Raw genomic sequence first — 24,740 nt, 5'->3', positions numbered from 1 at the left:
GGCGACGGACGCACGTTGATGTCCCAGCCGCCAAGCACTTGATAACGAATTCCATCCAATGAGCGCTTTTCCAAGCGGCTTCTCAACCGCACTCCGCCGGTGGAACATGCTACTGAACAATGGAAAGGCGCGAGGAAGGCAACGAAGCTGCGTTAAGAACGCGCAAGCAACTTCTGATCAATCACTTGTACCTACTTTCTCGCAGATACTAACTAAAAGTACGAGTCCAGTGTAAATGCTGTGTTGAGTCTCCTCCGCCCTTGAATACACCTAAGTTGACATCAAGAGAGCTAAGAGATGAAGAAAGTCTGTTTATGAAAAAAAAAAAATACTTGTATTGGTAAGAATACTATGTGAGAGAATACCAAGTGCTCCAAATCGCAACCCAGTCAAGCAAACCATCTAGTCTCCCTTGTCACAGACAAATGCAAAAAGGAAGACCAGTAAAAAAGCGAGGCTGGGGTAGACTGCGAGAGCTAGACGCAAGATTGAGTTGAAAATCTCAAAAAGAAAAATCAACCCAGAGAAACGCCCCAATGATATACCATGCTCCAAAAACCCTATCTTTTTTTCGTTTCCTAGTTTTTCAAGTGTTTTTTGTTTGAATTTTGAAGGAGATACGAAATGAGACGGGAAAAAGAGAGAGCGTGGCCAAGACTGAAAAACCTTACTCCTGGTGTAGTGCACTCAGCCCCAAACAACTGACCCTGAAAGGTTGTCTGAGGTGCTAAGCAAGGAGAAGGGGAAAAAGCCTTGGGAGGGTCCGATGACCTAGAGAAGTTAGCAGACAAGGATGTATGAATGACTTACCTCGAAATGAATCACGTTCAGCAATTTGAGCTGTGGGATCGTGACGGCGCACAATTAGCAAGGTGACCTAGAAAATTTCTAGTTGTGATTGCCTGGTGTGTTAGCAGTAGCAGCTTGACCAGCCAGACCTACAAGCCTGTCATTGTGGACGGTTTGTATGTGAATGACTTTCTTAGCCTCAGTGCTGAACGAGGAACGACAGAATTCGCACTTGTACGGACGAGTAGATTTGGTAATACCGCCATCGGTATGATGGCCTGGAGAAGCAGCAGGCGATCCTCGAGAAGGGGCAGGCGAGCCGCGAGAAGGAGCAGGCGAAACAGGAGGTGGCTGAGAAAGCTGCGCTTTTCTCCACATCCAATCAGGCAAGTCGTGGTTCCAAGCGGAGAGCATTTTGATAGAGATTTTGCCAAGCATGTCTATGCTTGTAATAGCAGGACCAAGCAAGTTTCTTCTCTCAAGACGAAGTGCGAGACGGCACTCATCTTCAGTCATGTCCTCGCGAATGTTCATGTGAGCCTCAGAGAGGAAGAACTCAGCACTGGTGTTGTCAGCTGCAATGTTAGGCTCGGTGGCAACGTTCGTCTCGAAGCGCTCGATGGCTAGATGATCGAAGGGACCATGATGCTCAATTGAGTAAGCTCTCCACAAATACCAATTTTCACGGACACGTCCATCGAGACGACCGGCTGCTTCCATGATGTTGTTTTCCAAGTGGATCAAGAAGATGGCAGGGTCGCCCGCTCCGTCGTAAAACCAGCGCCTGAGAGCTACCAGAGCTGCCTCGTAGTACGGGTGTGGGTTTGCTCTTGGATCCTGCTGCATGGTTCTGGACGCAGGGCCATCAACACTCAGCGCGAAGTGAAGGACTCTCGTGATAAGGGTCCAAGCATCTTCGTGTAGCGTGACCCAGACAGAACTCATGTTGTTGCGCGGACGCAAGATCAAGACCCACGGCTTTCCGTTGCGGTAGCGTTCGCCAGCCGAATGATCATGTGCAGACAGATCCGCTATCATGCCAGACATACTGGGCTTGTATGTACTTAAGCCTGTAGTTTTGTTAGCAAATTCTAGAGGGCTAATACTTACCTGTAAAGGTGTTCGGATTGTTGTGTGTGGAGGGTGAAGAAACGAAGAAATGGGGTTCAGGGATTTCAAGATGATTATGTATGATTTGACGAGCGTGTTGTCAGGCACATCACACTTCTCAACAGGCTACCAAGAACAAAGAAACTTGGGAGTGGAACAAAGGACAAAGGCTGAGATGCTCGAGAGGACAAAGAGAAGTAGCAAAAGCTCAAAGAGAGACAAGAACATTGTTGTTATATGACAAAGAACAGCAAACAACGATCAAAGGAAATGCAGCAAGTTGGATGCAGGATAGGAGTTGGAAGGATCAGTTGTGTTGTAACAATGTGACTTTCTCGCATTTGAGGCACGACCTGAACGACAAGTAAACGAGTACAAATGCATCAAAGTTTGGCTCGTATTGGTAATTGTAGTGTTTTCCTGTTTGTTCCATCTCGTGATGATGCTTTTGCTTTCGTTAAGCCTGTTGTACGAACAAAAAGTCTGAACCAGGAAGCCAGAACAACTGACATTCAGTTGTTCCTAGCTCGCCCACGCATGTATATCCTACATACGTACTCAAAGATTTATACTCTTTCAGATCTTTGGTTACTTTACTAGAGCATCTAATCGTAGAGCCGCCAGGTTGTCTGAAGCCATAGATTGATCGCGGTTTCGATCTCCAGTTATCTTTGACCTTCCAGCGACAGACGTCCATTGATACTCAGTGTCCAAAGAGAAGTGTCAGGCTCGAAACCTTGCAGTGATATACGATGCATCATGATCGAGATTCCCAGCGTCCAGACGCAACTTGCTGGAAACCAGTCTCTTGAAGACCAACGGGTGAAGCACAAGGTTCCGATTGTAGTCTGAATGTCTGAAGACCGTGTGGTATCCGTATGCCAAGGATGGAGTCGATTGGAAGCTGCTCATGTCATGACCTCTTGCGTTGACTTGAAGAGAAGGGCAGTACCAATCCAATCAGAGATATCAAGCCAGCTTTTACTCGGTGATCCTGGCATGGGTTGTAGAAATGAATTACGCATAGAGATGTAGACCTGAATCGCCATGGTACCAGTCGGAAATGATGTGCAGAGAGAGTCTAGACGTTACAGATATTGTGCTGTTTTTGCCATTCTGAAGTCGTCCACATACTCAGGGTAGCTTTGAGGGATCAATGCCATCGAGCTGTTGCTTCCTTGCAGCAACATCCCGCGCCGACCTACAGTCCTCGTAGCCTGTAGGCATGGCATCGGTCCAACCTCTCCTTGCATAACAACCATTGCAGAGATGGGGTTCATTGTCGTGAGCTGACCAGAGCAGCCGGCTCGCGCCCTTCCTTATAAGACCGCAGATAGCGCAATGAAACCTGACGCCTTGAGCATAAAAATTGGGAGCGTGAGTCTTCCATGGCAATTCGCGGAACCAAGCTTTCTTGGTACACGACCTGTACAAAAAATTCAACAGTCGCAAATGGGCCTTTACCTCTGCCTTGGCAGATCTCTCCCGTTGCCAACGCTTCTTGTATTCAATATATTCGGGATCTCCAGCTCTTCTATCCCTTAAATACTGGCAACGACTCGCGCGTCGACGTTCGTGCCATTCGGGATCTTCCTGTATCTTTCGTTGATGCCAGATCCGATATGCCTCTCGATCGAGACACACGACGTGGCTACTAGAGAACAGGCGCAGAGATCGCGATACGGACACCAACGGCCTGACGCATCCAAAGCGTTCACTGCAAAGAATGGAGAGTATTGAGTCGAAAATGATTGGATAAAAGGTTAGCGGAACTGTATATAAGAAAGAAGTCGTTCCGTGCTCTGCTTGTTCTTGCCGAAGTTTCGCCGGTGATAGACCCAACAGGTCTTCACGGCTTGCTCCATTGTTATAAGAGCACACGATATTGATCTTGAACGAGATTTATTATTCAGCTATCATGCTCTGCCGTAGGTTGAGCGATTGGAGTAGAGCCCCGCTATGAAGCACCCATCTTGCATGAACGAGGATCTGTTCAACGTTGGATTCCTGGTCATAATGTCGTGAGAGCCACCACCATGAGGGGAAACTTGCCAACTCGAATCATCCCACGATCTAGTCTTACCAGTACGTGTCGCTCTATTGGTCAGGCTCTGGAGCTCGTTCCTGTGCCTGAACACAATGCGTATGGGATGACCACGAATTATGGAAGAATGACCAATTGGCTTGCTGATCAGGCAGTTGCGTCGCATTGCTCTTGCTGTTATATAGGTAGCTTGCTTCTCACTGTCCCATCTCTCTGTTTTACTTCTGTCTCCGCCATCATTCGTATCCCTACATCGAACAATAACACAGCGATTCATCAACATCCAAACGTTATGCAGACTCCAAGACTTCTATTCCGTGCTTCGACACTGGTCACCAAGCCAGCTACCCTATCATTCTCCCGCACCTTCGCCTCTTCTTCTTCGCTCAAGGAGCGTGTTTCCGACCTCATCAAGCATGACCACAATGAACTGAGAACCTACAAGGACAACATTCTCAATGCCAAGGACGACGATGAGAGGGTTCGCTGGCAGAACCAATTCACTTGGGAGCTTGCTCGTCACAGTATTGCTGAAGAGCTAGTCGTCTATCCTGCTATGGAGAAGAACTGGTATGACCTTGCTCCGATCAATAGGTTCCAACAGCTTCTGACACATTTGACAGCCCTGGGGGAGAAAGTGTTGCCGACAAGGATCGTGCTGAACACCGAAAGGTAGAGACTTGACTTTCGTATCGATCAGGCATGCCGTCTCTAATCATGTAAAACAGGTCAAAGAACTCCTCAACGAATTCCAGAAACTGAAGCCCGATGTGGAAGACTTCGAGCCAACTCTTAGAGCTTTGTGGAAGGAGCTGGACAAGCACATCAAGGAAGAAGAGGCCCACGACTTGCCCTTGCTTGAGAAGCACACACCCGCAGACGAGTCTGCTGGACTGGCCAAATCGTTTGACAACACAAAGATGTTCACGCCTACCAGAAGCCACCCTGCTGCTCCTGATAATGGCGGCTTGTTCGAGACCGCTGCTGCACTGATGTCTGCTCCTCTGGACAGACTCGGTGATATGTTCCGCAAGTATCCCAGAGACCCTCTTGTTGGCGAAGGCCCCGCTGGCGATAGGGTGGACCCTCTCGACCCAAAGAATCCTCTTGACCCTGCAGCAGATCGTCCTGGACGTCTGGAGGGAGGAGCCACTCTTGATACAAGCGAGCGTCTCGGCAGAAAGGATCACCGGGTGTAGAGACAATGCTCCTGATTTCTAAATTCTGTACGAGAAGGCATGTGACAAGATGAACGCTACTTCTGCATGGTTCAGCATGACAACAAGCAGTACAATCAGAGGCTGGTATACAAAAAGCGAGTAGCAAAATTTGGCTCATCAATCATGAAATTGTGTTTTGTACCTAGGCTAGCTATTTGAGCGAACCTTCTTTCATGCTTTCCATCTGGTAGGACCTTAGCGTGACTAAGAAAGCAGACACATTAAGAAAGAACGGAGTGGTGGCGTTGTGTGATATGAGATGAGCTTGTTTGTCTTGCCTGCATGCCTTGCTTACTGAGACCCCTAGTAAAGCCAATGAAAAGATCGCTCTTGCTCCACATAGAATCACTGTTACTACAGAATGCTGAATGTACACACGATGTGTGTGCCTTGGAGACGACTCTAGCGAAAGCCCTCAGATATTCGTAACCGATGAGTCCAAGTGATCACTGGGATCCTCAGCCACAAGAGCAGCCAAAGCTTTCAACTGATCAGCCACATCCTCACCACTGATCTCGTGCTTCTCAGTGTTGTCAGGAAGGTGGAGGAGATGCCACCAAGCAGGAACGCAAAGGTCTTCAATCACAAAGTACTTCAGTCCACCAAGCTCAGAAAGTGATCTGATAACGTCAGACCAATGCCCTCTGGCAATGCGCAAGACAGAGCGACAAGGACGGAAATGCTGCATGCGAATGCTGGTCAAGTTTTCTTTCAGAGTCTCACTTAGAGCAAGAAATGTGCGGATCGAGCAGAGATGGCAGTTTTTGAAGACAAGCTCTGTGGTTTGAGAAAGTAGGAAGCTGAGGGTGAGCTTGATGGTCGATCCTTCTTTGGCCATGGACAATTCGTACGTGTCACAGCCAATAAGCTTCAGAGATTTGTCGGCTTGATCGTAGATGATTTTGTAAGGGTGGTGAAGTTCTCGGATGCGCTTACGGACGCAGCGGATGGTGAGTCTAAGAGGTGGTCGAGAGGAATCAAAAAGTTGTTCCAGTGCATCGTGAAGGACATCAAACTTGTAGTGATGCATGCTCAACTCAAGTGAGCGGACATGGCAGTTAGCTCGAACAGCGGCAACAAGTGTTCGGTCCAGTGCTTTGTTGTAGGAAGGTTTGAACAACGTTGGTCGGTCGTCGGTTACCTGTGACCAGCAGAAGAATGGGCGTTCGTGAGGATAGCCGATTCTGATGTGAACAGAGTTTTGATGCTTGCGGATGTTGTCAAACACACACTCCATCATTTGCACAAATTCGTGTGATCTGACGAATTCTTGTTTGAGATTGTTGGTGGCATAGTCGTGAGGCGTTTCATCGAGCAAGAGAGGGTAACACGCTCTCACGGTGATTGACTTTACGTACAAGCCAAAGCTGTGGTGAGTTACAATCTCGAGCAACGACTCAATACTCTTCCTAGTTAGGACGTGGTGACGATGACTCAGGTAAAAGATGCCGAAAGGTTTATTTGCAGCATGGTGGAGCGAGTTGCAGACGAGACGCATCGTGATGAGATCGTTACCGTCGACATGCTCAGAAATCTGACAGAGGATCTCGGTTGGAAGAGCCAATAAAGTAGGCATGGTGCCTTTCGCGGTAGTAATGGAAGGAGGTTAAAAGTGTGTTGCTCAGGTGTAATCAAGAGAGAAAGGGTGGAAGGTCGAATGCCAGGCCAGATCTAGAAGTATGTCTCGATCAAGACACGAATTATATTGCGTCTCAAGACGTCAACACGTTGGAGTGAAAGCAAACGGAGCTTTTGGAAACACAAAGCATCGTCCAAAGTCAGCCTCCTCGTAGTTCACCCAACGCCATAAAGCATGTACCCATGCTGTTCTACGTTGGTCCAGGGCAATGCTAGGCTCCACGTCAACATGTACTAGTATTGAGCCAGGCCGTATGGGGGATGACGATGGATGGTCACAATCCTGGTCAGGCCTTTCAACGGGACAACAGGAGGTCTAGCCACTTTTCTTACAGATTGTCGAATAAGCATTGCCAGTCTTTCGCTTCTTTGTTCTTGGTCCTTCCAGATCCTTCTCTTTCTGTCTCCATTCCCAACCAAGGAGCACGCCAATGGTCAGATCGCTCTCTGCCATGCTGGAAGCGTTACAATCCTTGTGGTAAGGGTCAGCTCCTCGCTCGAGCAGGATCTCAATGACTTTCCCGGCATCTCTGAATGGAGAGATTGTCGCAGAGCGAATCGGTGTCTGATTTCTCAGCATCGGCTCATGGCGTCCAGTGTATATCTTGTTAATATCCAGACCCATTTTATCTACAAGAAAGGTGACCATTTCAGGTCTGGCACGCCAGGCGGCGTTGTTCAGAGTCGACTCGCTGATTGGAGCACTATGCTCACGCAAGAGCTTGGAAGTGTCAGGACTACCAAAAGACGCAACATCTGCTAGCAATATCTCATCTGTTTCGTCAACAACGGCTCCATGACCAAGACACCATAGAACCATTGCAGCGAGGTCTTTAGGGGACGGTCCGAGGAAAGCTGAGGCAACTGATGCAGCACTTATCTTGTTTATGTCGATATGGCCTTCGCCAAGCAAGTATTGCATACGATCTGCCCTCTTCTTTACTGTCGCGTTTGCACGAGCAGACATGACACATATATCGTATGCTTCCTCAAAAGCAGCGAGTAGAGCGAGGTCCAGGTCTTCAATAGTACCTCAGTGGTTAGCTTCGACAACGAACTCACATGCGCAGGGCGTTCTTTTCTTCTTCGGAAGCATAACGTATACGCTAGCCTCAGACAGCAAGAAAATTCACCAACAGAACAACTGATGAGGAGTTATATTTGTGTCAGGAAGTCAAAGATGTGAAGACATAGATGCACCCGATGACGAAAGCGGGGCTTGGCAGCACCCTCTTTGCTTGTGTCAACAACGAAGATCTGAACGATCTTGTCATTGTATATTTCACCAGTCTTTTCAAAATGCATATCCTTGTATGTTGCTCACGCATGCCATGTCGAACTATCCTGACTGGGCGTAGGTAACCAATGATGACGGCCCGCCGTCGAACGAGTCGTCGCCTTATATCCTCGCATTCGTACGCGCTCTGGAAGAGGCTGGACATGAGGTTTCTGTAATCTTGCCCAGTGAACAACGCTCTTGGATTGGCAAGGCACATATTATTGGAAAAGACGTTCGTTAAAAAGAGTTGTGACTTCTGAGAATCATCGTACTTACATGATTGAAGGTCCAAGCAACATACTACTGGCCCGAAACTGAAGAGCATGGAACACCAAAGTCACAAGAGTCGAAGCAGGGAAAGCCCTGGGTTCTGGTCAACTCAACGCCGGCGACTTGCTCTCAGCTTGGATTGGCGCATTGCTTCAAGGACAGAAAGCCAATCGATCTTGTCGTGTCGGGACCCAACTACGGACGCAACACAACAGCCATCTTCGCTCTGTCATCAGGAACTCTTGGTGCTGCTCTTGAAGCAGCTGTCTGTGGGGCAAAGGCAATTGCCATCTCATTCGCCTTCTTCGACCGCTTGAATGATCCCAAGATCGTTGCACAGAGCTGCAGACAAGGTGTGCGAGTGATTGATTACCTGGCCAAGCACCAAGAATGGGACGCTGGACGTGTTTACACGATCAACGTTCCCGTCAAGGATGGCGTAGAGAAGCAACCCGTAGTGTGGACAGAGATGCTGCAGAACCAGTGGTCATCAAGCTCTTGCTTCGACGAGACGCCTGGTGCAGTCGAGGATGCAGACAGAGAAGAGACCAAGCTGAGGAAGCAAGAGAGCAAAGGTGGAGAGAACAATGGACAGGGACAAGCCGAGACAGAAGAGGACAGCAAATGGGCACCAAGACACTACAAGTGGGCACCCAAGTTCAAGGATGTTTATGATAGTGTCGAGAAAGCGGGACCTGGCAACGACGGCTGGGCAGTGAAGGAGGGACAGACGAGTGTGACAGCACTCAAGGCAAACTTTGCTCACGTCCCTGGATTCAAGGGTGAGATCAAGCTGTAGATGAAATGATTAGAATAGCATTGTGTCGCAAGACACTTCACTTCCACTTCGGGATGACGCGCAGGTGCAGACGCGCTAAAGCTTGCGATAAGCCGATAAGAAATCGAATGGCTCGCATCGAGGCCGTCTGGCGCATTGAAATTATTGCCCTGCGCATCATCGCATCAACATACGACATCATGGCCGACTTTATTGGTATGACCATTAGTGTCACTCTGCAGCAGCCTCCTGGTGCTGTCCTGATCGGCCGAGTCGCAAACGTTATTGCTGGTCAGACATTGGCTCTCGAACACGTCTTCTTCCCGCAGTCTGGCAACCATGTGCCTTCCTACAACGTACCTGCCAATTTGATCTCGGACCTGCATGTCGTCGAGACGAACTTCGAGGCCAGCGCGAAGCCTCCTGCTCCTGCTGCCAACATCTCAGCCTCTCGTGGTGCCGCCCAATTCCCTGCGCCTCTCCCTGTTCCTACCCCCGAGGCCCGCGTCGAGAGTCCTCTGGCCAAGAAGACTCCTTCCTTCGTCGACCCAGCTATTCTCAGCTTCTCAAAATCGCCTGCGCCTGCTGCACGTAGCCAGCCTCCACCACCACCTGCTCTACAGCAACCCTCGGCTCCTGTCACACCCAGCAAGAAAGCTCTGTCGGCTGCCGCAGCTGCTGTTCCTCCTACAAATACCTCTCCATTTGTCGCACATCCCACCGAGCCGCCCGCCACTCAAGAACAGGAGTATGCCGAAGACAACGCTAATCAGTCGAGCAAGAAGACCAGGCGCGGAAGACGGGGCCCAAGAATAACTCAAGTCCCTCTGGCTGCAGCCACCGAGGCACAGACGGTCAAAGAAACCCTGTCGCCCAACGTGTCGCGCAATGGAAATGATATGACCATCACACCCAGCACCAACAAGAAGGGATGGCGGTCTACTCCATTGCTCAAAGAACCTACACCAGCTGCATCTTCCAAGACCAAGAAAAAGGCGAAGCGCCCAATTAATGGCCTCAACGGAGATCAGAATGGCTGGGCTACCGAAGAAGCTACAGACATCCATGATATGGGTGACTTTGACTTTGAAGCCAATCTTTCCAAGTTCGACAAGAGAACCGTTTTCGATCAGATTCGTAACGAGGATACGACTGCAGACGAGGACAGACTGGTTTCGCACAACAGACTCGCACGCCCCGGCACATACGGAGGCAAGAACCTACATCCCACAGAGAACGTTCTCTCACCCACCCTGAAGCCCAAACATCACGGAAGCGAGCTCGAGTCCTCGTCAGATGCTGACACGGAGCTCAACTTTGGCAGTGGTCCAAACTCAAGACGTGCCCCATCCCGTACCTCAAACAAGCGCCCGTCGCGCATGAGCAACAGCGGGCTGCCAGAAGACATCCTTCATCCCTTAGCAGCCTCATTAGCTTCGACTGCCCTCAATCGCTCCATGAGTTCCTTGAGAGGCTCATCCGTCGTTGCTTCTTCCCCTAACCCCAACCGTGCTCGATCTCCTCCATCCATTCAATCTCCTATGAACTCTTTGGACCAACTCAGCCTCGCACAGCAAGCTGCAGCCTCTCCTCGACCTCACTTTAAAACGCCAAAGTCAAAATACCCCTGCTCACTCTACCACCCTGATCGTCTACGACAAGCCGAAGCTGACGCAATCTCAAACATCGGAATCAGCGCCGATGCCATCACCGAAAACGCTGCCCGTGGTATCGCAGAATGTGTCTTGACCAGCACCCTCAAGCCCGGCGCATCTCGTCGCAATTCAAAGATTGCCAACAGCCTACCTAATTCGAACTCGAAGCCCGTGGTAGTCATCCTTGCCGGTAATCATGTAACTGGTGCTCGTGCGATAGCCAGTGCACGCCATCTCTATAGCCGCGGCTTCAAGGTGCTCATCTCTGTGCTCGACTTCTCAAACCCCAGCGTCTGGCACCCACAACTCGCCAAGCATATTCACTCGCTCCAAGCACTAGGCCGCAAAGCAGCACGTATAGAAGGATGGCGCAGCACCTCTGGCCAGATCAAAAAACTCGAGGGACCCCCTGTCGTTATCGTCGACGCTCTACTAGATGGTCAACGCCACGCTGATATCCGCGATGAGGACTTGCGCGCTGAAGCACGTGAGATGATTGACTGGGCAAACCGCTCTCGTGCTGGTGTCGTCAGCATCAACATTCCTTCTGGCTTTGACAACGTAGATGGCAGCTCAAGTATCGTGGACGGCGAACCTCTTGCCATTCGCCCTGAAGCAGTACTCGCACTTGGTGTTCCAGTGTTGGGACTGATCGAGGCCATCAGAGAGGGCGAGGGCAGTGCCTGGGCCATCACAGCCGTAGACACTGGTGTCAACGTCGTCCTCAGCGATCGCGAAAAGGTGCAGTTCGGCGCAGACTGGACTGTGAACCTGAGATTTGTTTCTGGTGAAGCACAAACTTAGAGAAAAGTCTTCTTTCTACCTCAAAATGACATTGTTATCTGCATTTTTGCATATCTTGTACAAAAACGGGCGGTCAGGGTGGGTGGCGTTTGTGCTCTCTTCAGCATGTCAACAGGGAAAAGGAAAGATAGACCTGCAAATGGTCAGAAAAGAGGTGGCTATGAGTGTTTCTCTGCATGTCGGCTTTCTTCTAGTGCTCGACGATGGGATACGAAAGGGTCCCTTTTGCTGTCACATTTTCTCGTCTTCGAAGCACGATGTATTATATCCAAATTATCAAACACATTTCACAACACTGCTATCCAGGGTGTAAACAGTATGAGCAAAATAAGGATGCATATAGGTAAAGATTGTGTGTCTATGTCGTGGATTGAAACTTGCATTGCTACATCACCCTAGAGCGAACCCTGAGCAGAACACAACCCAATATAATACAATGTTTGAACCAAAACGCCTGCATCCAAGTCGTATACTATTGAGCATCTAGCTTCAAGCTCTTATACAGACATCTTCATGGCAATGCCCTTGTGAGGGTCGTATCCAAGGACCTTGAAATCCTCGACTTTCCAGCCGTCAATCGAGAGATCTTCGTCCGACTTTTCAATAACCAGCTCAGGGAAGTCTTTTGGTACACGCTCGATTTGGAGCTTGAGAGCATCAACATGATCGCAGTAGACGTGTGCATCGCCCATTGTATGTGTGAAAGTGCCAGGGATCAAGTTGCACACCTTTGCCAGCATGTGGGTCAGCAGAGCATAACTGGCGATGTTGAAAGGGACACCTAGACCCATGTCGCAAGACCTTTGGTACAAGATAGAGTGTAGAGTGCCCTGCTTTGAACCATCTGCCTTGGTAGGTGCATCCTTGGGGAACGAGACGTAGAACTGAGCGAACATGTGGCAAGGTGGCAGAGCCATCTTCTTGAGGTCTGCGGGGTTCCAAGCGGAGAGAATGATGCGGCGATCGTAGGGGTTGTTCTTCAACTTATGTACGACCTCTGCCAGTTGATCGACACCTTGGCCAGTGTAATCAGTCTTTGCGTCTTTGTATTCAGCACCAAAGTGGCGCCATTGGAAGCCGTAGACAGGGCCGAGATCGCCAACTTCACGATGCGAGAGACCGACTGAATCGAGGTATTCACGCGAGCCGTTGCCGTCCCAAATCTTGATGCCTTGTTCGGTGAGGGGAGTTGAGGATGTGCTTCCAGCAACGAACCATAGGAGTTCAGCAATGACGGCGCGGAGGAAGACACGTTTTGTGGTGAGAAGAGGTAGAATCAATTTTCCAGTGTCTTTGTCGGAAAGTCTGAAGCGAAGTTGGTTAGGGGCGAAGATGGAGTATGTACCAGTACCAGTTCTGTGAGAGGGTCAGATACGTGTCAATCATATTTCCAATGTATTGCGTACCTGTCTGGACGGTGCTCTCCTTCTTCGAGGATGTCACGAATCAAGTCGAGGTATTGGTATTCTTCGTGTGCGGCATGTTGGCGAGGAGCCTTGTGTTTAGGTGTCTCTTCAGGTTTGAGTTGGACATCGGGGCCACTGGCAGGGCCAAGCTCTGTTGTTGCTGCAGGAGACATTCTGTGTTTGTGATATTTTATGTGTGTATATCCCAAGGGAAGGTGCAAACAAAAGAGTACGAGAATTGGCAACCACGGAAGACGCGACACGCGTAAATGGCTTTCGGTCGAGGAAGGCACGACCCTCGACCGAACGTCCGTGCACAGATGATGGAACTGCGCATGTGAAAGTCGTTGCGACGCTGGACTTGACCGCATTCGATATTCATCGACATCTTGCAAAGTCACAGCAATCATGGCAGGAGACAGACGATGGGTCACCATCGTTCAGGAGATCGCCATAGCGGCAGCCGCTGTATGTCTAAACTCTACAAGTATTCTTCAGGCAGCCAGCACTGACAAGACGCATAGCCCATCATGGCCTTCTTCATCATGCGAAATCTACTGGCGCGAATGGATCCTGAAGCTGGCGCCAAATCCGAGGCTGAAAAGAAGGCTTCGGCGGCTGCCTCTCGTTTGTCATCCATCTTCGCCAGCTCTCCCGACGATGACTTCGACGACGAGGACTATGACCAAAAGTTGGAATGGGAGAAGCGCACAGCGAATTTGACCCTCACACCTTACGAACAGACCATCGCTATGGAAGTTGTGTCTCCCTGGGAGATTCCCGTCTCATTTAACGATATTGGTGGACTGGACGACATTATCGAGGAACTGCGCGAAGCCGTCATCTACCCTCTCACCATGCCTCACCTCTACTCTGCTACTAGCTCCCTTCTCTCTGCTCCTTCTGGTGTTCTACTCTACGGTCCTCCTGGTTGCGGAAAGACCATGCTCGCAAAGGCTCTGGCTCACGAGAGTGGTGCCTGCTTCATCAACTTACACATCTCTACTCTGACCGAGAAATGGTACGGCGACAGCAACAAGCTCGTTTCTGCTGTCTTCAGTCTTGCCAGAAAACTTCAACCTGCTATCGTCTTTATTGATGAGATTGATGCTGTTTTGGGTCAAAGACGTAGCGGCGAACACGAAGCCAGCGGTATGGTCAAAGCAGAGTATGTTGTCGTAACACTTTGATCTGCTGAGCGCCACTAACATTTCTGTACCAGATTTATGACACAATGGGACGGTCTTACATCCGCAAACTCTCTGGGCGAGGCTCAACGGATCTGTGTGCTAGGAGCAACCAACCGCATCCAGGACATCGATGAAGCTATTCTCCGCCGCCTGCCCAAGAAGTTCCCCGTCTCTCTTCCCTCGGCCTCTCAACGCCGTTCCATCTTCTCTCTCACTCTCAAAAATACTCGCCTCTCTCCTCAGTTCGACCTTGAAACTTTGGTCAAGGTTAGCGCAGGCATGTCTGGTAGCGACATCAAGGAAGCCTGCAGAGATGCTGCCATGGTGCCCGTCAGAGAATACATCCGCGAAGCCAAGTCTCGTGGTGCAAATATGAAAGGCGTCAAGGCTGAAGATGTCAGGGGCCTACACACCGATGACTTCTTCGGCAGGAAAGGTGGCGCATTACAAATGAGGCGGCAGCCCGAAGTCGACGAGTGGGAAGACTCCAGAGCCAGCCCAGAGACCATGTCGGAAACTGATGATGACCCGCAAACTTCGGTGCCGGCATGATGATGGTACTCAAAGATCTTACGACTTGTTTGCATTTTCTAGGGAGTTCTTTTGTGGTGCATGTCAATATCTTGACTCTCCTATTCTGCTTTTGTTCTTGATATACCCCAATCTAGAAGGCAATCTTTCTGCTCTGCAAAACTACCATCAGGGATCATCTATCCAAAATTTTCGCTTATCCTCAATGCTCAGGAGTATTAACTGACGAATCCGCATCCCTACTTGACAGTCTTCTTCTTCTTCTGAGGCTTGAACCTCTCTCATGCTCGTCACGGGGGAATTTGATACCGCTTGGCTAGCTTTTGTATACTTTCCGTCGCCCCCTGGGTCGCTTCCTTACATTCCCACTTTGGCATTCCTTTTTCAGCAATCTCTGCCTCCCATTCGATTTCAGTCCTTGTAGGAATTGTATTGTAGACCTGGACCATCAAATTGTCTAAGCCAAGATAATCAAAGCGGTCGACGGCATGTTTGATGGCATGAGCAGGTACACAGCAAACAAAATTGACCAAGACCACTTTAATGCAGAGGTAGTTTAGACTCTGCATTTTGGCAATGTGGGCGAGGCGGACGTAGGGGGTTATGTATCTGGCTGCTCTGTAACTGCTGACACTGGCTCTGTAGCTGTAGAGGCAGTCGATGTGGACTGCCAATTCTAGTCTTTGGATTTTGTCGACTGCAGAATTTGTCAGGTGTTGCAGGAACTTGCTGTCGTTGAGTGTGAGGTTGCGAGTGCATATCCCAGATGGGCATCTGTATTTGAAAAGGCGGTCTCCGTAAGCGTATTGAGAGGCTTCGAGATAGATTTGTCGACAGGTGTACAAGATGCTGGTGCCTAGATCTGCTTTCGGGGTGTGGGGATGTGAGCAGAGGGTTATATTGGCGGTTGCAGGTAGGTGAAGTTTGTAGATTATTATTCGGAGTTCGATGGGGAGGGACAGGAAGGTTGTTGGTGCTTTTTTGGTAACGACCCGCTCGCTTGTCGAGCTCGGTCGTGGCTTGTCCATAATTTCCTCCTCAACAGTGAAGATTGCAAGTTCATAGATTGCGATGTGTTTGCCTGAGATGGCAGCTTTATGGAAGATGTCGCGAGTGCGTGAACATGCTTGTCTAAACTCTTACCAGCGAAAGTAGTGCTGTATAGAAGTACAAAATCGGCGAGAATTGTGAACACCTGTTATACATCTGTGACACTTGTAGATGCGTTTAAAAGCGTACTTATGTAAGTGAGTCACGGGACCGGGTTTTAGAAAGTTGGGTTTCCACGCGAGAGTTCTTAGGTAAGTGCTCAGATCTGACCAATCAATAACCCATTAGTGATCGGTGTCAGGGGGATTACAGGTACACAGACTGCATTTAGGCGATGTATTACGGCAATAAAAGAGCAGTGGGTGAAACCGGGTCATTCGTGAAAATATCAGTCGTAATCATCAGTTTGAACAGCGTGTCCGCAAGAGCTCGACTTGATCCAGGCAAGGCGAGCCGTATCGAAGTCTCTAGCTTATGGTAGTAACAGGGTCCTTGGTCGACATGAAGATGTTATTCTTCGGGTAGTCTCGAGGGCGTTGTGAAGGCCGAACATAAGGAATGTACTCTTTCTATCATGTCTATATGCAGGTCGTTGCTGCGTGGGTATCGAAGGAGAAGAGATGGGAAAAAACCAAGACAAGGGAAGCTCCATCCTCTGATATCCTAGGTTTCTTTGAACCAATCTTCTAGTATGCTTTCTGGAGCATCGCGAACCAGAACATGGATATGATCAACACCGCGTACGCTCTGCAGTGCAACCCAGTTCTTGAACCAGAGAACGTGTTCCTTGCCTTTACCTGGACCAAAGACAGTATCCAATCTGGCTGCGAAAGTATTGTTGACAAAGTCTTCGATGAGCTTTCTGGAAAAGTCGGTGACATCACCAGTAGTAGGGTCAGTCTCGATGGGAGTCTTGACCCAGACGCAGATGTGAACGATGCCTTTGTCTAGTCCATACGGCCAGTCGTTTCTCAAGATTTTGAAGTCGCCCTGATCCTTGAAGGGTATGGGGTCACGGAACTCAAACTTGGGTGGTTCACCAGGAGTCGAAGAGGGCAAAGGAGTCCAGTGCAGACGCTTCTGAACGACGAAATTTGTAATGGTACCATACTCTGCCTTGGTCTCTGAAGACCATGCAATATAACGACGCAGGTCGGAAGGACGACGCTTCAATTGTTCAAGGCGATTGGCAGCTGATGTCCGTCAAAAGATGAAGCACAATATGGCTCAACATGATGAAATACCAATGATTTCTTTGAGTTCTTCCCATGTGACGAGAGAAAAGTCCTCGTCCTTCATGGCAAGAATCTCGCGGTCAATTGCCGTCAGCGGAAAAGCGTTATTGTTTATGGACATGATGCAGACTCGTCGCAACGGAATATGGCCGTTCAGGGCATGTGCAAGAGAGCAAGTAGCACAAGAAGTAGCCGACTCAACCGGACTGAATAGCCCGATCAGGCAGCGTGATGGACCGCTGAAGCAACCCCACCATCATCGGCCGCGACCCTGATCTGCCCCGGAAGGAAGCTCGCAAAGTCGCGTGTTCTTACATCTCGGCCTTGTGTCTCCTCGTTCAATTCGACTCCTTCAGCAACTCGTCATGTCATCGAAGCACACCTACAAGCCCACAGGGCCCTTCGCTCCTCAATACATCCAGGGCGTCTATGCTCCTTCGGCAATCTTGATCGTCGGAGCTGCCCTGGTCAACAAGAGCTTGGTGCCTGTTGCCATTGCCATTGCTGCTGCTTTGGCTGGCTACCAGTTCTTCAACAACCGTAAGTGCATTCTCCCGCTCTCTGATATTCCGACACATTGCTAACGAATCGGCACAGAGGTCAAGAAGGTCCTTGATCCCACCACTTTCCAGCAATTCCCCTTGACCGAAAAGATTGTCCTCTCGCACAACACTGCCATCTACCGCTTCGGTCTCCCGAGCCCCACCTCTATCCTCGGTCTGCCCATTGGCCAGCACATCTCCCTCGCTGCCACCCTGCCCGTCAAGGACCCCAAGACTGAGGTCGTCTCCAACAAGGAGATTCTGCGTTCCTACACTCCCATCACCGATGACACTACTTCCGGCCACTTCGATGTCCTCATCAAGGCCTACCCCACTGGCAACATCAGCAAACACGTCGCTGAGATGAAGATTGGTGACACCATCAAGGTCAAGGGTCCCAAGGGTGCCATGGCTTACCAGCCCAACATGGTCAGCCGCTTCGCTATGATCGCTGGTGGTACCGGTATCACTCCCATGTACCAGATTTCCAAGGCTATTCTCCGTGGTCGTGCCTCAGGCGACAAGACTCAGGTTGACCTCATCTTTGCCAACGTCAACCCTGAGGACATTCTCATGAAGGACGAACTCGACCGCATGGCCCGTGAGGACAGTGGCTTCAGAGTTCACTACGTCCTCAACAACCCCCCTGAGGGTTGGACTGGTGGTGTTGGCTTCGTGACTCCTGAAATGATCAAGGTACGAAATATGCGACTCACGCTACAGTGATTGTGAATCTTATAGACTAATACCTCATAGGCAAACTGCCCTGCCCCCGCACCTGACATGAAGATGCTCATCTGTGGACCTCCTCCTATGGTCGCTGCCATGAAGAAGGCTGCCGAAAGTCTTGGCTACCAGAAGGCCAGACCTGTCAGCAAGCTCGAAGACCAGGTCTTCTGCTTCTAAGCAATGCAATTGATTGCGAGCTGTGTCTACAAAATTAGCCCTCTCTGAAGAGATGGCAAAAAGTGTGTATAATTGTCACGATCTGAACGAGGTGCATCCATAGAGCCTTTTCTGAGACGATTTCATGTCCGTATATGTTTAGAGTGTATGCACTTTATCTGTATTGCATCTTCTGGCCGCCTCTCTTCTCCATCTTTTGTTGACGCTTGCTTTGCGCGCCGCTCGAAGCACCCTCGGCGGGCATGGCACCACCTCCCATCAGCCCCTGACGGGCACCGGTAAAGGTTGTGTATGCCAACCAAGCCGAGTACAGAGGGATAACAGTCTACAGTTCGAGTCAGCAAAGAATAAAGTCTCAAGAGTGGTGTAGGAGTGACTCACGAAGAACCACCAGGCCCAATCACCCAGCAAAGTGGTCAAGACAATGCAGCCCCACGACCAGTAGACAACATCCCACATCCATTCTGTCAGACCCTTGGCCTCGAGGTCCTCTCCTGCTCTTTTCAATTCCCTGCCATTGGGACCTTCGGCGTATGTAGGGCGACCGATGCGCTCAAACCAGAATTGGATGAGCAGAGAAGGGAGAGACAGGATCAGGTATGCCCAGAAAGAACGGCGCACAAGGACGAGGCGGAGGAGAAGGTGGAAGCCATGGACACCCAATGCGATCAGATGGGTGCGCTGGAGAATTGCGGCATTGCGGGCTGCCTGTGATTTGAGAGCTTGCTGTTGTGGTTGTTTAGAGAATTGAAGGCAGACAGAGTAGTGTTTGGATGCTGACCCTGGCCATTGAGACGGTGGTTTGCGATGATGGGTTTCCTGGTGTGTTGTTTGCTAAAAGAAAGCAGAGCAGGACAGAGACACGCGAGCTGGCCAGATGTAGCTTGGTGGGGAAGGAGCGTCCCTTGCCGGATGGTGGTGACGATGAAGACCGTGCGCAGCTGTTTCTCAGTCAGGTTGTATCAATAAACACAACTTGCCAACGCGCATAACACCCTACAACCACATCTTTGTCTGCGCTTCCATCGGTTCGTGAAGATTTTCACATTGCGAATAGCTGCATAATCGTCGAATACAGCGACATCTTCCTCTATCTCGCGATTCGACTCGACGCGCCTCGCTCCTGCCTTTGATACATTCGCATCCCGCATGGACAAGCTGCTCTGAGGAAGCCACACTGTGGACTCAACATCATCCTCGACATTCCCGTTTCCTTCGCCACGCTTACATCTTCCTCGTCGCCTCCATTCCGACATTGCCCATGTATCTTCACCAGACATTCATCTTTTCGATTCGTCCCTTCACCTGTGTCCTCGACGCCTCGACCTAATTGCTTGTTCTTTTGGCCTTGCGTATAAAAGCTCGCCATAACCATGTCACATAACTCGACGCTGGCTGTAACACAACTCAAACAGCTCATATACTACCACTTGGACAACGAGTCACCAGACAATGCAAACTTTCTCGCCGAACGATTAATTTCTATCGACCCTCGAAACCCGGACTCTTCACATCTTTTGGCCCTGACGAATTATCGTTTGCGACGGTTCAAGACTGCCTACGATTGCAGTCAGAAGAGCGGCGCAAACGGAAGACACCTAGGCTGTGCCTATGTATTGGCTTTAGCCTGTCAAGAGCTTGGAAAACACAATGAAGGCATTGCAGCTTTGGAGAAGGCTAGAAGTCTTTGGCAAGGCCGTAGCCATTGGGGTGCGTTAGTTGTTTCCCTTTGAAGCGCAATAGCCGTGCTGACTCGGACAACACAGGGAAACACACAGAGTTCTCAACTAGGCATACTCCAGACGCTGCAGCTGTGAATACTTTGCTTGGGAAGCTGTGGCGTGGCCATGGCGATTCCCGCAGGGCTGGCGACTGCTACATTGAAGCGCACAAGAGCAATCCATTCACGTGGGAAGTCTTTCAAGGACTTTGTGATATGGGTAAGGAATCGAAAATCCCAGGTCGCTTGTGGAAATGCTGACTTTTCAAGGCGCCGAGATTGATTTAGCAGGTTCTTTCAGGATGACTACCGAACTCGCTTCTTCCATCACAAGCGTTTCCGCATCAATATTGAACCAAGAAACCATCAAAGATGAGCCTCAACCCATCGTTCCAGTTTCGAGTACGAACAACATCAACAGCATTCATGCTCTCACACCGACAAATGACCCCTTCAACCCTGTGAAGAATGGTGGAGACCTCGTCGCACAAGGTCAGAGTAATTTTCTGCTGCCGAGGATCAAGTCGAAAGGCATCTTTGGCAATAACGGATCTAAGCCTACCGGTCAGCAGTCATGGGAGACTCCGACGGCAAATGGCATGTCTGGAGATGAGGATGTCGAGATGGGAGGCATACCACAAGAAGCGCTCAGCGCGGAGGAACCGCCAGCTGCTCCAACACGGAGGTCAAGGACTGCACTACAAAGACTAGGACTTGATGCCGGCAAAGACAGTCAGAAAGCCCGCACTGCAACAGTCAGAAACCAGGCGAAGCCTAGCTCAGAATCAGTGGATGCAGATGAAGCGACAAATGCCGCGCAGAGACGTTCGCAACATAAACGGACGATATCTGGACACAGCGCACAAATTCCAGATGCCGAGACAATAACATTTGCTCCAAGGAGGAGCAATCGTTTATTCAGTCAGATCACAGGGTCAAAAACAGCAAGTCGGGTACCCGCCGACAGCAATTCCTTGACAGCAGCTAAGCGCGATGAGGTCAAAAAGGCCAAGGCTACAGGGACAAAAGGTAGAGGACCTGCGCAAGTGGGCCGCGTTGTAAGTGGCAACCGGAAGATCATACCGCCAAATCCAACGGAAACCAAAGACACTCGCGCACCAAGTCGTAATTCTGCAGCTATGCCTGTGCCGTTGCAGAAGCAAGCTCTGGAATCTACTGTCGCTGTGGAAATGGCATCGACAGAGTCATTATTGTCCACTTTCAGGTCTTTAGGGGCAGCTTACTACCTTCTGAGTCGCTATCAGGTATCATCTGCAGTCGATGCTTTCAAGTCTCTTCCTTCAGCACATCGAGAATCACCATGGGTCCTCGCTCAGCTTGGCAAAGCGTATTACGAAGCATCAGAATACTCTTCGGCAGAAACTTGTTTTGCCAAGTTGTTAAAACTCCAGCCGACGCGGATCGAAGATATGGAGGTGTATTCGACAGTCTTGTGGCAATTGAAAAAGCCTGTGCAGTTGGCATTCCTGGCGCATAATTTGAGAGACCTGGCATTCAATTCTCCACAAACTTGGTGCGCGGTCGGGAACGCCTTTTCCTTGAGCAGAGAACATGAGCAAGCCATCGCATGCTTCAAGCGCGCGACACAAGTAGATCCAGAGTTCAGCTATGCTTGGACGCTCATGGGTCATGAGCTTTTGACTAACGAGGAGTTTGATGCTGCGCTTGCATCTTTCCGTAAAGGGGTTGGAAGCGAGAGACGCGGATTCGGGGCGTGGTATGGTTTGGGCAAGTGCTACGAAAGGATGGGCAAGTGGGATGAGGCACAACGACACTACCGCATCGCATTTGGCATCAATCCTAGTAATCCTGTACTGGCGGTCTGCATAGGAGTGGTGAGTTTGACTAGAATCCGACAAGAGGTATTCCAGCTGACCGATGGGCAACAGATCATGGAGAAGCTCCACCATCCCAAAGCAGCTTTGACACAATACTCGCACGCGTTGAATCTAGCACCGAACTCGGCACTCGCACGATTCAAGAAAGCCCGCGTGTTGATGGGTCTCAAGCTCTATGAGGATGCTCTCGTGGAGCTCGAAGTGCTAAAGAATTTGGCGCCAGAGGAGGCCAACGTATTCTTCTTGCTCGGAAAGTGTTTCAAGGGGCTTGGAAGACGAGCAGACAGTGTGCGCACCTTTACTACTGCGTTGAACCTTGATGCGAAGGTAAGACTCGAGGCTCGTTATGTTGTAGGCGTCAGCTAATGGAAGACAGGCGTCGCAATACATCAAAGAGGCCATGGAAGCTCTTGACGACTCTGACGAAGATGATATGGATGACGATTGAGCATGTTTGATTGCTCGACACGATGAGGTAGTATGAAGTAGCATATTCAGGGGCGTTTCTGGAGCAACTCAAGCTAGCATTTGCATGGGCGTTGGTTGATGGCTTCTCGAATTCAGCGAGTATCAAGGCTGTTTTGGCGACGGCGTTGATTTGGTCCGAAGCGAGCTCCAGACCAGCCAAGCAAATGAACATGGGACTACTCTACTGGCAACTGGCGCAAGGCAGAGCCAGCAGGACATGAGGCACGCAGACTCATCTTCTCGTGTATTCTGTATGAAGACCTAGTTTCAGTCGAGGCATTGGAGATGGAAAATGACATGGATGGGCAAAGCTCAGCCTTTGCGTCACGCCAAGCAAACAGTGCAAAGTCGAGCTCGATTTATCAGCACCAAAAAAACATTTCCACCCGCTGGCGCGTTGTCTTTTTAAACCATTTCACCTTGAACGAAATTTTACGAACTCATATACAACATGTCTGCTCACGAACCGCACGATGAGGACAACAATGTCCCCGAAGACGACGACGAGATGTTCAACCCTGACGACATGGAGGAGGAATTCGAGGGCGAGGGAGAGGACATGCCCATGTCCGATGATGAAGAAGGAGGAGCCATGGAGGAGATTATGCTGCAAAACGACAGCATTGCACACTTTGACGGGCACAAGGACAGCATTTTCTGCATCGCACAACACCCAACGCATCCACAACTTGTCGCAACCGGCGGCGGCGACGATGTAGCCTACCTCTGGGACTGCTCTCCACCGCAAGCCCCTGTCCTACCTGCCTCGTACGAGAGCAACCCTCAGCCCGTCGAACGCCACAGCCAGGAACCCTACGTCAAGCTCGAGGGCCACACTGACTCGGTCAACGCACTTGCTTTCTCACTGCCTGACGGCAAGTTTGTCGCTACTGCTGGTCTGGACGGCAGACTCAATGTCTACCGCACACCGCAACAACCACAAGCTGAGCCTGCAAAGGCTTTTGCCTCTGCCGCCGAGGTCGAGGAGATCAACTGGCTGTCGCCCTGCCCTAACCCTACATACCCCAACACCTTCGCTCTCGGCGCCAATGACGGCAGTGTCTGGGTCTACACTGTCAACGAGCAGGATGCCGCGTCGCCGCTCACAATCGTGCAAGCATTCTACCTTCACACTGCTTCGTGTACTGCTGGTGCATGGACGCCCGACGGCAAGCTTTTGTGCACTGTTTCTGAGGACTCGAGCTTGTACGTCTGGGACGTGTTTGGTGATGCCGCAGCCGCTGGTCTTGCAAACCCTTCTGGTCAGGCTGTTGTTGGTCTGACTGGAGATGACGAGCGTTTCCTTGTCGATGGTGGTCTGTACAGTGTGGCTGTCTCACCTGGCGGTGCTCTTGTCGCTGTAGGAGGTGCCGAGGGTCAGATCCGCGTGGTTGGTCTGCCTCGTCTCTCTATGCCTGCAGGCCAATCTGTCACTTCGGGAGCAAAGGGTGCTGGCGCTCGTGGCAAGGCTGGTGGTGGCAAGCAATCTGGCGGTCCTCGTGGCGGTCAATCAAGCGCTGCAGCTGGACAATCTGGTGTCATTCTCGCCTCGCTCGCTGCCCAATCTGATGGTATCGAGACTCTGTCATTCGCACAACCACCGTTGACTCTTCTGGCTGCCGGTAGTGTGGACGGCAGTATCGCCCTCTTCGACGTCGCACACAACTTTGCCATTCGCAGACACATCAAGGACGCACATGAGGAGGAGGCAGTCATCAAGGTCGAATTCGTCAATGCAGGACAAGGTGGAAACAACTGGATGCTCACATCTTGCGGCAACGATGGTGTTGTGAGGAGATGGGACGTCAGAGGTGGTACTGCCGCTGCTAACGGCGGTTTGAGTGGAGAGTGGAGAGGCCACAGAGGTGGCGGTGAGGGCGGTGGTGTTATGGGCTTTGTTCAGGGTGGCGGTGGTAGAGCTATTGTTACCGCTGGTGATGACAGCGTTTCGCTCGTCTTCAATGCACCTCCGCAATAAGATGACTGGCAAATGTAAAAGAAAAAGCAGATGTTGTAGATACCCTTTATGGATGCTCGGCGCTCCAAATGAATTCTCTCCAAACACTTCCCCTCGTGTTTCAAGGTCCGTAATTTCAATCGTGCACCGCCTTCAGCAACAAGGAAGATGTCACTGCACCAAAACACAGATGTTCTTGGAGAAGAGGCATGTCCATTGAGAGCGGATAGGTTATTGCTTCTCAGTAACATCATCCTGTTTCCTCATGCTATGTCTTCCTATAGTTACA

At 50.4% G+C, this 24,740-nt stretch overlaps 16 protein-coding genes across 16 annotated transcripts; 7 read left to right on the top strand and 9 right to left on the bottom strand.

Moving 5' to 3' along the window:
- Positions 1-727: 727 nt before the first annotated feature.
- M437DRAFT_67160 (uncharacterized protein) lies at positions 728-1,836 on the bottom strand (the record flags this gene model as incomplete). Its single annotated transcript, XM_041024890.1, has 3 exons — positions 728-771; positions 811-877; positions 943-1,836. 3 exons carry the CDS (start codon positions 1,834-1,836, stop codon positions 728-730), a joined length of 1,005 nt encoding a protein of 334 aa, XP_040878728.1.
- A 1,197-nt stretch (positions 1,837-3,033) lies between these two features.
- On the bottom strand, positions 3,034-3,579 carry M437DRAFT_51702 (uncharacterized protein; the record flags this gene model as incomplete). The annotated part of the gene is made up of 1 exon (XM_041022222.1): positions 3,034-3,579. A coding segment is annotated over one exon (546 nt), but the record flags the coding sequence as incomplete, so codon positions are not given.
- A 656-nt stretch (positions 3,580-4,235) lies between these two features.
- M437DRAFT_76370 (HHE domain protein) lies at positions 4,236-5,164 on the top strand (the record flags this gene model as incomplete). The annotated part of the gene is made up of 4 exons (XM_041026611.1): positions 4,236-4,513; positions 4,567-4,615; positions 4,672-4,995; positions 5,066-5,164. The coding sequence occupies 4 exons, from the start codon at positions 4,236-4,238 to the stop codon at positions 5,162-5,164; spliced, it is 750 nt and encodes a 249-aa protein (XP_040878726.1).
- Positions 5,165-5,578: 414 nt separating this feature from the next.
- On the bottom strand, positions 5,579-6,400 carry M437DRAFT_51474 (uncharacterized protein; the record flags this gene model as incomplete). Its single annotated transcript, XM_041022186.1, has 1 exon — positions 5,579-6,400. One exon carries the CDS (start codon positions 6,398-6,400, stop codon positions 5,579-5,581), a length of 822 nt encoding a protein of 273 aa, XP_040878725.1.
- Positions 6,401-6,511: 111 nt separating this feature from the next.
- On the bottom strand, positions 6,512-6,730 carry M437DRAFT_33977 (uncharacterized protein; the record flags this gene model as incomplete). Its single annotated transcript, XM_041019265.1, has 1 exon — positions 6,512-6,730. A coding segment is annotated over one exon (219 nt), but the record flags the coding sequence as incomplete, so codon positions are not given.
- Positions 6,731-7,117: 387 nt separating this feature from the next.
- Positions 7,118-7,897, bottom strand: M437DRAFT_76368 (uncharacterized protein; the record flags this gene model as incomplete). The annotated part of the gene is made up of 2 exons (XM_041026610.1): positions 7,118-7,833; positions 7,864-7,897. The coding sequence occupies 2 exons, from the start codon at positions 7,895-7,897 to the stop codon at positions 7,118-7,120; spliced, it is 750 nt and encodes a 249-aa protein (XP_040878723.1).
- A 203-nt stretch (positions 7,898-8,100) lies between these two features.
- On the top strand, positions 8,101-9,149 carry M437DRAFT_85652 (sure-like protein; the record flags this gene model as incomplete). The annotated part of the gene is made up of 3 exons (XM_041028325.1): positions 8,101-8,112; positions 8,160-8,312; positions 8,367-9,149. 3 exons carry the CDS (start codon positions 8,101-8,103, stop codon positions 9,147-9,149), a joined length of 948 nt encoding a protein of 315 aa, XP_040878722.1.
- Positions 9,150-9,328: 179 nt separating this feature from the next.
- On the top strand, positions 9,329-11,587 carry M437DRAFT_76366 (YjeF N-terminal domain-like protein; the record flags this gene model as incomplete). Its single annotated transcript, XM_041026609.1, has 1 exon — positions 9,329-11,587. One exon carries the CDS (start codon positions 9,329-9,331, stop codon positions 11,585-11,587), a length of 2,259 nt encoding a protein of 752 aa, XP_040878721.1.
- A 497-nt stretch (positions 11,588-12,084) lies between these two features.
- Positions 12,085-13,166, bottom strand: M437DRAFT_85650 (thymidylate synthase; the record flags this gene model as incomplete). Its single annotated transcript, XM_041028324.1, has 2 exons — positions 12,085-12,943; positions 12,994-13,166. 2 exons carry the CDS (start codon positions 13,164-13,166, stop codon positions 12,085-12,087), a joined length of 1,032 nt encoding a protein of 343 aa, XP_040878720.1.
- Positions 13,167-13,401: 235 nt separating this feature from the next.
- On the top strand, positions 13,402-14,735 carry M437DRAFT_51387 (ATPase family AAA domain-containing protein 1; the record flags this gene model as incomplete). The annotated part of the gene is made up of 3 exons (XM_041022170.1): positions 13,402-13,461; positions 13,518-14,161; positions 14,216-14,735. 3 exons carry the CDS (start codon positions 13,402-13,404, stop codon positions 14,733-14,735), a joined length of 1,224 nt encoding a protein of 407 aa, XP_040878719.1.
- A 632-nt stretch (positions 14,736-15,367) lies between these two features.
- On the bottom strand, positions 15,368-15,682 carry M437DRAFT_32136 (uncharacterized protein; the record flags this gene model as incomplete). Its single annotated transcript, XM_041019226.1, has 1 exon — positions 15,368-15,682. A coding segment is annotated over one exon (315 nt), but the record flags the coding sequence as incomplete, so codon positions are not given.
- Positions 15,683-16,427: 745 nt separating this feature from the next.
- M437DRAFT_51488 (uncharacterized protein) lies at positions 16,428-17,120 on the bottom strand (the record flags this gene model as incomplete). Its single annotated transcript, XM_041022191.1, has 2 exons — positions 16,428-16,957; positions 17,009-17,120. The coding sequence occupies 2 exons, from the start codon at positions 17,118-17,120 to the stop codon at positions 16,428-16,430; spliced, it is 642 nt and encodes a 213-aa protein (XP_040878717.1).
- A 244-nt stretch (positions 17,121-17,364) lies between these two features.
- Positions 17,365-18,447, top strand: M437DRAFT_51123 (ferredoxin reductase-like protein; the record flags this gene model as incomplete). Its single annotated transcript, XM_041022132.1, has 3 exons — positions 17,365-17,539; positions 17,597-18,237; positions 18,298-18,447. The coding sequence occupies 3 exons, from the start codon at positions 17,365-17,367 to the stop codon at positions 18,445-18,447; spliced, it is 966 nt and encodes a 321-aa protein (XP_040878716.1).
- Positions 18,448-18,601: 154 nt separating this feature from the next.
- Positions 18,602-19,237, bottom strand: M437DRAFT_85646 (uncharacterized protein; the record flags this gene model as incomplete). Its single annotated transcript, XM_041028323.1, has 3 exons — positions 18,602-18,772; positions 18,829-19,173; positions 19,229-19,237. 3 exons carry the CDS (start codon positions 19,235-19,237, stop codon positions 18,602-18,604), a joined length of 525 nt encoding a protein of 174 aa, XP_040878715.1.
- A 583-nt stretch (positions 19,238-19,820) lies between these two features.
- M437DRAFT_51122 (TPR-like protein) lies at positions 19,821-22,474 on the top strand (the record flags this gene model as incomplete). Its single annotated transcript, XM_041022131.1, has 5 exons — positions 19,821-20,157; positions 20,214-20,387; positions 20,438-22,023; positions 22,078-22,353; positions 22,403-22,474. 5 exons carry the CDS (start codon positions 19,821-19,823, stop codon positions 22,472-22,474), a joined length of 2,445 nt encoding a protein of 814 aa, XP_040878714.1.
- A 471-nt stretch (positions 22,475-22,945) lies between these two features.
- On the top strand, positions 22,946-24,472 carry M437DRAFT_51475 (WD40 repeat-like protein; the record flags this gene model as incomplete). The annotated part of the gene is made up of 1 exon (XM_041022187.1): positions 22,946-24,472. One exon carries the CDS (start codon positions 22,946-22,948, stop codon positions 24,470-24,472), a length of 1,527 nt encoding a protein of 508 aa, XP_040878713.1.
- Positions 24,473-24,740: the final 268 nt, after the last annotated feature.

This window comes from Aureobasidium melanogenum (genome assembly GCF_000721775.1).
Source record: "Aureobasidium melanogenum CBS 110374 unplaced genomic scaffold scaffold_14, whole genome shotgun sequence".
Classification (NCBI taxonomy): Eukaryota; Fungi; Ascomycota; class Dothideomycetes; order Dothideales; family Saccotheciaceae; genus Aureobasidium; species Aureobasidium melanogenum.
The sequence above is the reverse complement of the archived record's forward strand: the minus strand, read 5'-3'. Positions and strand labels throughout refer to the sequence as shown.